This window comes from Colossoma macropomum, unplaced genomic scaffold, assembly GCF_904425465.1.
Source record: "Colossoma macropomum unplaced genomic scaffold, Colossoma_macropomum, whole genome shotgun sequence".
Taxonomy (NCBI): domain Eukaryota; kingdom Metazoa; phylum Chordata; class Actinopteri; order Characiformes; family Serrasalmidae; genus Colossoma; species Colossoma macropomum.
This window is the reverse complement of record NW_023494792.1, coordinates 30302415-30317677: the sequence shown is the minus strand read 5'-3', so window position 1 is coordinate 30317677 and position 15263 is coordinate 30302415. Positions and strand designations below refer to the sequence as shown.

General features: G+C 38.2%; 1 protein-coding gene across 2 annotated transcripts; it reads right to left on the bottom strand.

Annotated features, from left to right (window-relative positions):
• Nucleotides 1-897: 897 nt before the first annotated feature.
• Nucleotides 898-14799, bottom strand: stpg1 (sperm-tail PG-rich repeat containing 1). Of its 2 annotated transcripts, XM_036576831.1 has the most exons (9): nucleotides 13573-14799; nucleotides 10773-10819; nucleotides 10377-10492; nucleotides 9668-9766; nucleotides 9097-9279; nucleotides 8162-8273; nucleotides 5902-6070; nucleotides 3897-4087; nucleotides 898-2708 (listed from the first exon to the last, which is right to left on the bottom strand). In XM_036576831.1, the coding sequence occupies exons 2-9, from the start codon at nucleotides 10804-10806 to the stop codon at nucleotides 2635-2637; spliced, it is 978 nt and encodes a 325-aa protein (XP_036432724.1). In that variant the 5' UTR covers nucleotides 10807-10819; nucleotides 13573-14799; the 3' UTR covers nucleotides 898-2634. The 2 variants fall into 2 exon arrangements, with proteins under 2 accessions (XP_036432724.1, XP_036432725.1); XM_036576832.1 differs by lacking the exons at nucleotides 10773-10819; nucleotides 13573-14799 and having other exon boundaries at nucleotides 9093-9279; nucleotides 10377-10489.
• Nucleotides 14800-15263: the final 464 nt, after the last annotated feature.

Below are 15263 nucleotides of genomic sequence, written 5' to 3'. Positions count from 1 at the left end.
TAAAATTATTATCTAGAATGAAGTTCTAATAGAATTAATATCCAGAACAGAGTTCTAGTAAAATTATTCTCTAGAACGAAGTTCTTATAGAATTCATATACCAGAATGAAGTACTAATAATATTAATATCCAGAATAAAGTTAATTATAATTAACTTTAGAATAATTCCAGAATAAAATATTATCTAGAATGAAATTCTAATAAAATTAATATACAGAGTGGAGATCTAATAAAATCTATATCAAGAATAAAGATCTAGTAAAATGAATATCCAGAGTAAAATTATGATTAAATTATTGTCTAGAACTAAGTTCTAATAGAATTTATCTCCAGAATGAAATTCTAATAAAATTAATACACGGAGTGAAGTTCTAATAAAGTTTATATCCAGAATGAAGTTATAATAAAACTAATATCCAGAATAAAGACATAATAAATGTATTATCTAGAATGAAGTTCTACTAAAATCAATATCCATAATAAAGTTCTAATAAATTATTATCTAGAATGAAGTTTTAATAGAATTCATATCCAGAATGAAATTCTAATAAAATTAATATCCAGAATGAAGTTATAATAAAACTAATATTCAGAATAAAGATATAATAAATGTGTTATTTAGAATGAAGTTCTAATAGAATTCATATCCAGAATGAAGTTCTACTAAAATTACAATCCAAATTAAGTTATGATTAATATCCAGAATGAGATTATAATGAAATTATCATCCAGAATGCCTAATTTTTGAAAAGTAGTGACCACATCTGAAGGTATATACTGTGACAAGAAATAACTATAAATAGATAATTACAGTGTGTTATTTATTGCAAACTTCTCAATGTTCCCAAAATGACTGAAATATTGAATACAGCATATAAAATACATTTTGGCCTCCAGTCTCTAATATTTAAATATACATTGTATAAGTTATTATTGAATATAAAATAACAAAAATAATCAATATGTCAAATGATTACAAACTTTTGAAAGGTAGTGCAAATACACAAATGCATTTCTTCATAGCAACTGTTGCTAGGTTGTACAGGCTTTATGGATCAAAAGCCCACTCAACCTTATAGAAAACTGAAGTGATCTTTGTATGGAGTTGTTACTCTGAGTTTCCAGTTTAAAATGCTATGTTGCTGAGTTGAACTGTGTTGTAATCAAAACTTGTCAGGCAGGAAAATATTTGCCGCCATGTTAATGTTTACATGACAAAAAAAGACATAATTGCTTTTTTACAAACATACTAAACAAACATCATTTAAAATCAACAACATGTAAGAGATCTGTTTTACACTCTAAGTCAAATATTAGGGGCCTGTATTCATGCAATGCAGTGCTTCAGAATAGCTTTGCTATTCTAAATGCTTTTAGAATCGCTTTTCAACACATAATATGTATGTCCTGCGTGGGTCAAAACAGACAAAATTTCTTAGTCTCACTCACACAAAAATACTGAAATAGGATCAGCAGCTAAGTCTATATGTGTAAGGTTATTCATTGGGGCATAACAATTAAGCATAAAGATTACAGTAGCCATTCTCACTTCGGACATACAGTGTCTTTTTTACCCTTCTTTTCTGGAAGAAAAATACCTTCTGTATTGCATAAGCCATGTTAAATATACAAAGTAAAGGCACTCTCCATATAGACTTACTTCTATATACTTGATAATACAAACCTCAATTCCAAAACTGTTGTGACTGTATGTGAAATGTTAATTAAAAGCACTGATCAGTAAATTCGCTTTGAGCTGTAAATACACAGTAATTCCAAACTTGATGCCTGCGACACGTTCCATAAAAGTTCCACATTCCATCCTTTCCTTTTAACAATGTGTTATTCAATTGGGAACTGAAGACACCCATTAATCCAGTTTTGAAAGTGGGATTTTTGCTGTCTTCATCTGGTCAAGTTCTGGCCAGTCTGGCACCCACGCTTTCTGATTACACGGCCATGATCTTGTAACATGCGTGGAACGTCGCTTGGTGTTGTCATGTTGAAATAAGCATGGATGTCCCTGAAAAAGACGGCATCTTAACAGGAGCATCTGCTACTCCAAAATGCGTAGATATCCTTCAGTGGTAATGGTGTGCAAATTACCCACTAATACCCCCCCCTTACCATGAAACATGATGGCTTTTGAACTTTATGCTGGTAACAATCCGAATGGTCCTTTTCTACTTTGTTCCAATAAATCTGACGCCAATTATTTGCATAAACATTCTGAATGGCTGGCTTGTCAGACCACAATACATGTTTCCACTGTGCATCAGTCCATTTCAGATGAGCTCGAGCCCAGAGAAGTCAGCAGCGTTTCTATATGTTGTTGACCTTTGACTTTGCTGTGTTGACCACTGTGCACACAATACTACAGTCTTAACGTTTTGTGGATGCAGTGACGAAGGTTACGGACATTCAGTTGCCTTTTACACAGAGATTTTGATGATACTACGCACCATAGAGGGTGAAATACTGACCTTTCCTGGATGCTCTTTTTACACCATAAGCATGACTGCAACAACAAGTAGAAGGAAAAATCCTAATATAGGATTGTGTTACAAAATGTTCATTAAAAATGTCTTCACAGACATTTCCTGAAATGCTTTAATGTTGGTGATCATCAGTGCTCTAGGCTGGTATCCATGTGTGGGCATGATTATATAAGAATGAATGCTTTGTGGGCACATTTGGTTCATAGGAGCCTGAAACAGAAAAGACACATCATTTAAACAGAGCAGGAGTTTTGTATAATAAACACAGTATCATGTAAAACACAAAGAAGCCAACAAAGACAAGCATGTGTTTAGATTAACCCACAAATAAATTTGAATGTATTTAATATACACTCATAAAAAGATGGTTCTTAAAGCATTTTTAGCAAAGAAAATTGGGTAACACTTTCTATGAATATCACCTTTGTAAGCATCTATAAACACATTCATAACGTTATAATGCATTCATAAGATGTTATAAAAATGTTTATAACGCCTTATGAATACATAATAACATGTTATAAATGTGTTTATAGATGCTTACAAAGGTGACATTCATAGAGAGTGTTACCGAAAATTGTTTTATATAGAACCATAAACACTCAGTCTTTGCATGATTAAAGAGTTCTTTGCATAATGAAAGGTAGATGGTTTTAACCCATATTGTTATGATGTCAAGCTTGTAACAACAGAAGAATGCTTTTTTCGGCGCTATATAGAACCTTTTTCAAAAAGGTTCTATATGGAACCATCTATAGCACATTCTCCATCAATCTGAAGAATGCTTTCATGACACAAAGAGACCCTTTAATCATGCAAAGGGTTCATTAAGTGTTCATTTTCCTTATTAAAGAACCCTTGAAGAACCATCTTTTTAGGAGTTTAGATTAATTTTGATTATTATATTAGCATTTTTTAATGATCATAATATAACAATGGTATCATATAAAATTATTAGAACTTAATTCTCATTAGTGACAACTTTTTGGATATTAATTGTAGAATTTCATTATGATATTCATGATATTCAAACTTTATTCTAGATATTAATTTTATCAGAGCTTCATTTTTGATGGCATTTTTTATAACTTCATGCTGGTTAATAATTGTATTAAAACTTTATTGTGAATGTTAATTCTATTAGAACTTAATTATCTTTAGCGAAGACCTCTGAATCTGTAAAGTACAAGAATCGCATCGGAATCTTTTTACACATTTATTTGCAATCAAATTGGTTTTATATTATTGGAAATACTGATTGAAATCTTTGAACAGTACTGTAAACATGTCATATAAAACGGTCATATAGAAACCTGTGGAGAGATTTACAGATTAGTCCTCTCACTCCTGGCAGTGGAGGCATGTTTAGGTGGAGAGACAGAGGTGGTATAATATTACCTGGCCCAGGTACTCCCTGTCCTCTGGTCTCCTGAGTCCACCTGCTTGTTCCAGATACAAACGCAGCACTGGCCATCAGGTGTTTGGGTGGCCCGTCATAGTTCACAATGTTGTACTGCCCCGGGCCGGGCAGTGGGGGGTCTTTAGGGGGGATTAGTGCAGGAGCTGAAATTCCTAAATAATGCCTCCTCCTGAAACAGACAAACAGGTACTCCACCCATGTGTTCACATTAATTCATGCTAAAATATCATGTGAAGATGCAATATTGGCACAGAAACACTGTAAATAAAAGGAAACCACTTCATTTTTGTTCTCATGTCATCTATAGTTGGGACTAAAGTGCCTTGTTTGTTATTCCTCAAAGTGTTTTGTTGTGAAAGTGTCAGTCACAGACAACTAGCAAATGTCAAAGACCACCCCTCATTTATTTAATTTCCAGTCAAAACAGCCATCAAGGTTTTTATTTTTCAGGAGCTATTTCTGACAAGTTTAGATATAAGATAATCCACTTGCATAAGGAAGGAACAACTACCTGGAAGACCTGTAGACACCAACACTGTCCCCATCAGATAAACAGCACTTAAACTTTCATCTTGGAGAAAGAGGAGAAAATCAAGCTGCTTCAGATCTGAAAACATCCACAGGTGTTTCTGTCCATCCTTCCACTGTGAGAAGACGACTCAGCGCTGTGGGTCTGAAAGGATGTGCAGCTGTCAAGAAAAACCTCACTGAGAAAAGGAGACGGACACATCGAACAAAGAAGCTGAGCAATGGACTGACCACCCCAGAGTCCAGACCTCAACATCACTGAATGGGTTTGATTACTTCAGAAAATCATCAACCAGCTTCTAAGACTGAACTTTGGAGGTGTGAAAAATATCCCTGCAGGTTTCTTAGAGAAACTGAAAATGAGTCTCCTGAAAAGAATGAAAGCTGTAATGAAAGTAAAGTAGTGGACACACTAAATACTGAAATAAAATTATAATATATTTAGTTGTTTAAATTCATGGTATATATGTTTTCTTTTATTTCCCCACACTGTAAAATGGATAACTTGGACCTAAAGGCTGCTTTGACTGGAAATGAAATAAATAAAAGGGTGGACACTTATTTTTGCACAGTAGCATCTACCATATTTTCACTCCATCTCAGTTACCGTGATGCAGGCTGCTGAATCCAGCCCATTAAAACTTTACTCATTCATGTCCAAAACCTGAATGTAGTATGATGAGTAAAAATGTTTCAGAATGTGTTCTGATTGGTCTAAAGTGATGGGAATTTTGTATATTTATATCTTGGATGAACATCCAAAAGTACTCTTTTAATTTTTTTAGATTTGCCATTTTATGCCATTTTTATACTATTACTCACCATCAAATTTAGATTTTCTAGAAGTCCCATGGGATCAAATATTGAGGGCCCATATCCTACATTTTTCATGCATTTGATTTTTGTTACATTTGTGTGGTTTTATGTACCAAAAACAGTCATAATTCATTTTTATATGACCATTTCCAACCTCTATTTATCCCTTAGAATAAAACAGGCTGTTTTAGTTACTGTGCCTTTGAGAATGACATATGTAAATGAGCTCTGTTCTGATTGGCTGCACCTCATTCAGAAAGCAGTCTGTGCTGAAACACTCCTTGTAACTTCAGTGTGAGTGGGTGGGGCTAAATGAGTGAGTGGGTGGGTGTGAATTGTATGTTTAACAGTAACTTCAAAAATGTTGATTCACAGCATCAAATTTTGCCTCCAACATGTGAGAAAAATGTATTTTTTTCCATGATATAGGCCGTTTAAACATTAATGTTACAAGACAAATTTAGTTAACTCACTTTTTAGTCATATAGCGTAATAAAACTGAATTGTTTTCTTCATGTTTAGGCTCTGATATGCTCAGAGAACATATGATCCAAAGGACACTGGTTATTTCAGATATGGATGTGACTGGGTTGAGGAGCATCCTTTATAATTGTGTGTGGATGTTGGGTTGACTCTTACGGTAGAATGGTTCTCCTGACAGGTTCTGGGCTTTGGTACGGGCTGTAGGCTCCTGGACCTGGAACTTCACTGGAGACCAGCGGCTGAATCCTGGCAGAGGTGGACTTAAAGCAGGAGAAAGGCACTTTGGGGGTCTTCTGGATCACTGCATCCTTCACACTGTAATGACCTACAGCAAAGACAGAGGGGAAAAACAAAAGGGCAGAATCAACCCTTAGAACCTGCAGTGCTAAGAAAGCACATTGTAGTTTTACATGAATTATTTCTCACCTATAGCTCTTTAAAAGAAGTGCAAAGTGCATATTCATATTCTTTACATGAAATTTGTATCCGTAAGATGAGAGGACATATTTTATTATGATGTGAATTTGATGAAAAGTTATTGAACAGTCTCATTTTACCGCCATGTTTTTGTCATTACTGGACAATTAGCTTAATGAATCCAGCTTTTTAGTCTCAAAGCAGCAAGTATATTTGTAGGGAAATTAAACTATTTTACTCAGTCATGAACTTTTTTTTAGTTATAAATTCCTTTTTGTGTTTCATGTCATTCTATCACACTGGTGGCAGCATCTGTACTGCTTTGCGACTGGTCTTACCTCTAACTTTGGACACTTATTTTAGACTAGTAGTCTTAATCTCAAATTACCTGGGGGCCACTAGCAAGGTGGTCTTCTCCAAGGAGGGGGCAGAAGGAAAAAAAAAGTGTCACATATTTTTTCAAGAATAAATTTTAACTATATAAAGTTTTTTTTTTTAATCTAGCATTTGTTGTGAAGTAACATATGGGACAAACTGTCCCCTTTTTTTCCCAAATATGAATTTTAAATACATAACATTTATTAGGCATATCCTAATGTTTATTACTAATTATTTTGTTACCTGCAATGTTGCACAATGAGTCAGACACTTGCAAATAAAAGTATATGAGGTTTTAGTAGAAATAGTGTGATGCAAAATCATAATCAGAAAACATGTGAGCAGGTCAAAGCCAGAAAAAAATCGATAACAAACCATAGTGAAGGGAAAAACACAGGTCAAAACCAAAGGGCAAAAAACACAGCAACCAAATCCGAAAGGGCACAGGCAAAAACACAGTCAAAAATACAAACAAAAGGGTCAAGATACACAATAAGCAATAAAAAGGCTTGGTATGCCCTGTAAACAGTGGCAATACTTCACAAAGCGTAGCGAGAGCAAACAGCCTTTACTGATTGATTAATATATAGGTGAAGCTGATCTCTGAAACAGTTTGTAGTTGGTGGACGGTGTTGCATGATCTCCAGGTGGATTCTGGGAGTTGGAGTCCGTAGTATTAGTCAACAGTACTGCAGGACCGATGGGTGGCTTGACATTACCACAAACCACGATTACTACTGTTAATAAAAACAATAATAATAACAGGAAGAATTCTTCTTTTTTCCTTTTTCTCATTATTATTATTAGTAGTAGTAGTAGAAGAAGTATAAGTTATAAAGTGTTTAACACATATTTTAGTGTTAATATAATTAATACAAATAAACTTAAGTTTAACAGTAGAATTATATGGGACTCTTATTTTAACAGCATTGCTGAACACGAGTGAAGTTACTGTGAGTGAAGCATTGGTTAATCTGCATTCTCAGTGGATTCATAAGATAATTCCATTCATTTCTGAATTCTGATGCACTGTGTCTACTGCTGTGTCATGAATGAATCCATGAAGGCAGATTTAAGTAACTATCAGCCTAAAGTATAATAAAAATAATACCAATAATAATAATAATAATAATAGCTAAGTTAGTTATAGATAAATTACAGCCACACCCTCTAAGCGTACAGCGTTCATGCTGTGTCCGGTTTTCATTTGAATAGATCTAATTTTGCTGATTTTATAAAGCTTATGTTGGGTAACCAGGTACATCTTATGGTGAACGAAGCAAATATATCCACCAGATGTGAATGTTTAGCCACAGAAAAATGAAAAAAAAAAGATTTATGGGCCAAATTTAAGGATAAATTTATGAATATGTGAATATGAAACTGTCGCTGGGCTGGTAGTTTGACACCCCTGTTTTAGTCCAAATGAACCCCAAAAAGAGAAGTTTAGAGTCTAACAAACATCAGACTCTATGCTGACAGTTACTGGATGTACTAAGGAGTTCCACTGTAGTTCTATAAGTTACTCAGCCCTGGAGGAATGTGTTTGACCTGCTACCTGAGTGCTGAGGTAGGGACACCATCTCTAGTATCAAACTAAAACTCATGAAATGTTACTCACATGGAGAGGGTCCTCTCAGTACGGGGGTGAAAACAGCATTCCTTCTGCTTTTGGAAAGAAATGAAGACTTTGCAGAAACGATTGAATTTACCTCCACTCCACTGTAGGTCACCTGGCAATGCAAAGCACAGATTAAACTCAGCTCTCTGAAATATATTCAGTTAGTTTTACAAAAAAAAAGTAACTGGAGTGGCAGATTTTAGGCTACGTTCACATTACCAGGCTGAAGTTGTACAAATCCAATTTTTGGCCCCAGTGTGACTCAGATCTGATGTTTTCAGGGGTGTGTGGACACGCACATCTGATCTTTTCAAATCCGACCTGATACGTATCCGATTCGTGGCCATGCGACCTTAATGTGACGCTCAGATCGGAATTCATGTGTTTTTTTTTCCACTGCGCGTGCGCCATCATTCAGCGTTACCATGGCAGCAGCGCCGAACAGAAGTTAAAGCCTGTAAACAGTGGAAAAGCAGCACATCTCACCTTTTTCTCCTTCGTCTCGCTCTAATAATGAAGCTGAGAGCTGATCAGAGTTAATGATCTTCTCAGTGGTGCATGTGATTCATTCACGTGACGTTACTGAGTAGGATGTGCGGATGCGGGTCATTTCAGGACGCTGGTTCGTTCACATTAATGACAGATTTGAATCACTTACCTAAACGAGTGTGAACCATCGAGTCAGAGAGATCGGATTTGAGCAAAGAATCTGATTTAAGTAATGAGGCTTGTAATGTGAACATAGCCCAAGACTCCAAACATGTCTTGACTAAACTACATTTCAAGATCGAGGTGGAAAACTGTGTACATTTTATTTTTCAGCAAACTATCGCTTTAACTTTCAGCTTACCAATAATGATATCAATAAGTATTACCAGAAACTGTTTACTAAATTACGATTAACTCAATGGGAAAGTGGAAATGTCACCACCAACGTTGTAGTGATTTGGCGCTGGTGTTTTTTGGAGCAGGTTTTCTCCTGTTTTGACTGCGATGGGTGAGTGGAAGGTTCTGGAAAGGCCTCTGTTGAAGTCATGCCGGCGGAGCAGAGAGGACTGCAGGTTGTAGGTATTTGGGGCTGGAATCCCTCTGTAGGGGTTTTGGACGACTCGGACTGCCTGAAAACGAAGAGAAAATCTGTAGGCTTTAGCATCTATCTTCCTATCTTTTTAGTACCAGTAGGCTGCTGAGAGATCATGTTATTTATGTCGCCTCAGATATACAATGAGAAATTTCGCAGCATTTATTTGGATATGTTCCTGAGATATACACGCAACTAGCATATGTTACAAGTGTTGTGTTGGCCCTGTTTACAAACAGCTCTGTCTACAATCATGGACAAAAGAGCTTGATAAAACTCAGGCTTCAAGGTGGCTGCTAATGTTTACAGCTATGTGACATAATTTGGTAGATTCTTCTGTAAGAGAGAACATTGAAAGTAATACTCACTGTAAAAGTCTTAGAAGTGACTGACCTGTGAACCTCTATTGCAGTGAAGAGCCTCACCTTGGATGGAAAGCCTCCAGTGCCTTTCTTGGAGAAGGATGGACTGCAGGTGTCGGCGGAGGTGTGAGACAGATATGAGCCAGGACCAGGGTTTTCATTCTGAACAAAGACTCAGCATCAGAGCTTCTATAAAGGCCAAAATATAACTGGATCTAAGGCATAACTGAGTCTGTTTCATTATTAGGTCTAATGCATAATTGGGTTTGATTCATAATTAGGTCTAATGCATAACTGGGTCCAATTCATAATTGGGTCTAATTCATAAATGAATCTAATGCATAACTGAGTCTGTTTCATTTTTAAGTCTAATGCATAATTGGGTCTGATTCATAAATAAATCTGACGCATAACAGTCTGTTTCATTATTAGGTCCAATGCATAATTGGGTCTAATTCATAATTAGGTCTAATGACTAAATGACTCTAACGCATAAATGGGTTTAATTCCAGACTAGTCTAGTCTAATTCTAGACTAAAGTATAATTGGGTCCAGTTCGTTATTTAGACTAACATATAATTGGATCTAATTAATTTGGACTCATGTACAATTAAGTCTAATTCATAATTAGACCAAATGAATAAATGCGTCTAATGTATAATGGTGTCTAATTCATAACTGGGTCTAATTCATACGTGTATCTAATGTAAACCTGTATCTAACTGGTTTAACTGGTCTAATTAATGGTTTGTTCTGCTTGTGATGAACTCACCGCTCTGTCTGTGAAGCGCTTTGACTGACAGGTGAATCCTCTCCTCTCCGTGTTCTTGATGATCACCGTTTGGTATTTGGTGGGAATGGAGGAGGAGGGGCTGCGGAGCCGATCGCCTGATTGACAGAATCACAAAATAACTCGACACCGTCCACAAGTTCACATAAATGACCAGAGAAGGTCCATCAATCCAGCCCCTTTACCACTTCACTCAACATTTAAAGAGGCGGTGTGTTCGTTCACACTCAGACTGTGTGCTGCTCAAACTCTGATCCTGCTCAGTAAATCTGACAGAGTGTTATTAGACTGAAGTCTCAGCTCTGAGTTCAGAGACCTGTACTGAGACTATAGACAAACAAGAGAGACGGGGTTATTACAGTCCACTGATTCACTCACCTTCACTCACTCCTCTCCCAACCGTTACACTCATCCTCACCTTCACACTGAGAGAGAGAGATCAGAGAGACAGAGAGAGAGAGAGAGAGATCAGAGAGAGAGAGAGAGATCAGAGAGAGAGAGAGAGAGGGAGGGAGGAAGAGACAGAGAGAGATCAGAGAGAGAGATCAGAGAGACAGAGAGATCAGAGAAACAGAGAGAGAGAGAGAGACAGAGAGATCAGAGACAGAGAGACAGACAGAGATCAGAGAGACAGAGAGAGAGATCAGAGAGACAGAGAGAGAGAGATCAGAGAGACAGAGAGAGATCAGAGAGACAGAGAGAGAAATCAGAGAGACAGAGAGAGACAGAGAGATCAGAGAGAGAGAGATCAGAGAGACACAGAGAGAGAGAGAGAGACAGAGAGATCAGAGAGACAGAGAGAGATCAGAGAGAGAGAGAAAGAGAGAGATCAGAGAGACAGAGAGAGAAATCAGAGAGACAGAGAGAGACAGAGAGATCAGAGAGAGAGAGATCAGAGAGACACAGAGAGAGAGAGAGAGACAGAGAGATCAGAGAGACAGAGAGAGATCAGAGAGAGAGAGAAAGAGAGAAGGACAGAGAGAGAGAGAGAGAGATCAGAGAGAGAGAGAGACAGAGAGATCAGAGAGACAGAGAGAGATCAGAGAGAGAGAGAAAGAGAGAAGGACAGAGAGAGAGAGAGAGATCAGAGAGAGAGAGACAGAGAGATCAGAGAGAGAGAGACAGATAGAGATCAGAGAGACAGAGAGAGATCAGAGAGAGAGAGAAAGAGAGAAGGACAGAGAGAGAGAGATCAGAGAGAGAGAGAGAGAGACAGAAAGATCAGAGAGAGAGAGACAGATAGAGATCAGAGAGACAGAGAGAGATCAGAGAGAGAGAGAAAGAGAGAAGGACAGAGAGAGAGAGAGAGAGATCAGAGAGAGAGAGAAAGATCAGAGACAGAGAGAGAGAGATCAGAGAGAGAGATCAGAGAGACAGAGAGGAAAGACAGAGAGAGAGAGAGAGAGAGAGAGAGAGATCAGAAAGAGAGAGAGATCAGAGTAAGATGGAGAGAGACAGATAAGAGACAGAGAGAGAGATCAGAGACAGAGAGAGAGAGAGATCAGAGAGAGAGAGAGATCAGAAATAGAGATCAAAGAGAGAGATCAGAGTAAGAGAGAGAGAGATAGAGACAGAGAGATCAGAGAGAGAGAGAGAGATCAGAAAGAGAGAGAGAGATCAGAGAGAGAGAGATCAGAGTAAGATGGAGAGAGACAGATAAGAGACAGAGAGAGAGATCAGAGACAGAGAGAGAGAGATCAGAGAGACAGAGAGGAAAGACAGAGAGAGAGGGAGAGAGAGAGATCAGAAATAGAGAGAGATCAAAGAGAGAGATCAGAGTAAGATAGAGAGAGACAGATAAGAGACAGAGAGATCAGAGAGAGAGAGAGAGAGAGAGAGAGAGAGAGAGAGAGAGAGATTAAAGCCATATATTATAAAACTCAAAGTTTATCTGTGTGTCAGTGGTTTCATTACAGACAGCAATAACATTAATAAAATGGTAATAAAGTAATAAAAAAGTAAGAAAACAGTAATAACTAAAATAAAAATATTAGTAATAAAACTATAATAACAAATAAAACAGTGATAACTAAAATAAAAATATTAGTAATAAAACTATAATAACAAATAAAACAGTAATAACAGAAATTGAACTGTAATAACAGTGATAACTATACAATAACACAGTAATTACACTAAAAACTTAGAAACCACGTAGCAGCACCTTGGCAACCACCTAAAACTTTGCAGCTGCCTAGTAGCAACTTTTAGATACCTTAGCAACAATCTGGGATATCATAGCAACCACCTAGTAACAGCCTGACAAGAGAGAGACAAAGAGACTCCTTACCAAACTCCTACAATACCATAGCAAACCATGTAACAGCACCTTAACAACAATCTGCAATATCATAGCAACCACCTTGAACACCATAGCAACCACTTAGCCACACTTTACCAGTCCCCTACAATACAATGGCAACCACCTGACAACACCTTAGTTGCAATCTGGAATATCATAGCAAACACCTAGTAACAACCTAGCAACCACCTTGAACACCATAGCAACCACTTAGCCACACCTTACCAACCCCCTACAGTACCATAGCAACTGCCTGACAACACCTTTGCAACAATCTGGGAAATCATAGCAACCAGCTAATAGCAACCTAGCAACTACCTTCAACACCATAGCAACCACTCAGTCACAGCTTACCAAGCCCCTACAATACCATAGCAACCATCTGACAACACCTTAGCAACAATCTGGAACATCAACAACCTACAAACCACCTTGAACACCACAGCAACCACTTAGCCACAGCTTACCAAGCCCCCAACAATACCATAGCAACCACCTGACAACACCTTAGCAACAATCTAGGATATCATAGCAACCGCCTAGTGACAACCTGGCAACCACCTTGAACACCATAGCAACCACTTAGCCACAGCTTACCAAGCCCCTACAACACCTTAGCAACCGTCTAACAACATCTTAGCAACAATCTGGAATATCACAGCAACCGCCCAGTAACGACCTTTATTAGTTATTGTAGACATTTTCTACAGTGTTAGCGTAAACATCATTATTTTCAACATTAATTAAGAATTCATTTTATTTTTTTAGCCATAAACATAAAACCACCAGACTGTAGAAACCCTTCCAGCGTTCTCGGGCGGCTTTTTAGCCCGTGACCGAGCTGTCCTGCGCTGGTTAAGCGTGACCGCCTCTCACCGCTCGGAGCTCGGATCAATCACTGAGGTTTATCTGCTGCAGTCGCTCTGATCAACACTGACTGCGTTTCCATGGCAGCGAGTTCGACAAACCGAAGATTGTTTAAGGTAGGCCGAGATGGCGCATGCCTGGTCAAGTCAATGGGGTGAAAAGGGGTTCAGTTCCTCTCTGCTTAAGTCCTGCGTCAGCCGCTTCACCCAGCCCCGTCTCCCGGGGCAACAGCAGCAGCCTGTGCTGAGAGACTGGCCAGCGGGCTGAACAAACACAAAACAAACCTGATTTTTTCTCAAGATCAGCTCATACGAAAAGCGTGTTTAGGCTCGAAATACTCACAAGTCCCTCACCAGTACAGAAATGGCCACTATGTCGCTGTAGTCTTAAATGGGAGAGAAATAATCGCTAAGGTTTGGTGAAAAGGGCAGAATTTCCCGCTAGTGTGAATGGGGACTCGAGTCTCTGTTGTCTGCTTAAGGGGGAATGAGTCCCCCTCCCCTCTCGCCGAAACCACGTGACTGCGTTGTCGGAAATGTTTTGACACGGCGGCTCTCGGCTTCATCTATTATCTCTGGCTAAACGATCTCCGTCCGCTTTGAGCGAAGCCAATAAGCCGCGCTGCTCTGGCGCCGACCAGCGGTCAGTGGCGGTATTAACACAGTAGTGGCGCCCCTGTGGTACGTCGAAAAGCACCTCTCGGCACAGCCTGCACCCTCTGGCTTCCTCTAGTGCTCTCATTGGTTCAGATGGAAGAATCGGCGCTGTCAATCAGCGCTTCTGGGCGGAGCGACTGGGCATTTAGTTACACACCTCTCCGCCTGATTCTGCGGCTTTTTCTGATAGAAAGCAATTATTTTTTGTTTAAATCTCGAAAAAGATCATTTGACCCCACAATAACTTCCACCGATTTATCAGCATTCCTGAATAGTTCGGTCTGTGAGATGTAAACAAAGACAGTCAGAGTGGTTTGATCAACAGAATACAGTGGATAATCTGTCTATTATTCCGTTAGTCTATTTTTATTAGTCTATTATTCTGTTCTATTATTGTACCACCATCCTTAAACTGCAATAATATAGCTCACCCCCCCCCACCCACCTTTTAGCGCTATAATTTATTTACTTCCACTCTTTTGTGCAACATCTGTCCAACATCGCTCCCAGTATGTTGTGTATATGTTTTTTTCCCTCATGCTGCGTTCAGTCTATAAGTGTTTATACTTTTATTCTTGTATTTAATACTTTTTCCTGCGGTCTGTTTATAATAGACGATGTCCAGACGTCCGAAGAGTTTAATGCCTCTAAAAGCTCCCTCACACAAAGTTATCACACAAAATGAAGGCGCTGCTCGAGGCCCAAGACACTGTTTTATGACAGTTTTGTGATGATAAGGCTTTCGGCCTAAAATATCTCTTTTTTTCTTGTTTTTTTACATCTTCGTGGTGAAAAGCTACTTGCAGGGCTTTGTGAGGCAAAGTTAACAAATGTAAAACACAAGTTATTCTTCTGTCAATTTAATATCGCAAGTTCACTGAACTCAAAATTTCAATTTAGCCAGGTTACTTACTTTTTAAGTATAAAAGCGGCATAATTTTTTACAGTCTATGTTCTCTGGTGGTTTTGGACAGTAAATAAAATATCTATATTTGTGTTGCAGACGTTGTGACCCCTGGTTACTTTTACCACCACTGTAAAGAC

Excerpts from the sequence above, each read along its gene's own strand:
- stpg1 (XM_036576831.1), bottom strand. The coding sequence starts at position 10,806 with ATGAGTGTAACGGTTGGGAGAGGAGTGAGTGAAG. Across the intron at positions 9,767-10,376 it reads AGCGCTTCACAGACAGAGCG|AATGAAAACCCTGGTCCTGG; the intron begins GTGAGTTCATCA and ends GTCTTTGTTCAG. Across the intron at positions 9,280-9,667 it reads CTGGAGGCTTTCCATCCAAG|GCAGTCCGAGTCGTCCAAAA; the intron begins GTGAGGCTCTTC and ends CTTCGTTTTCAG.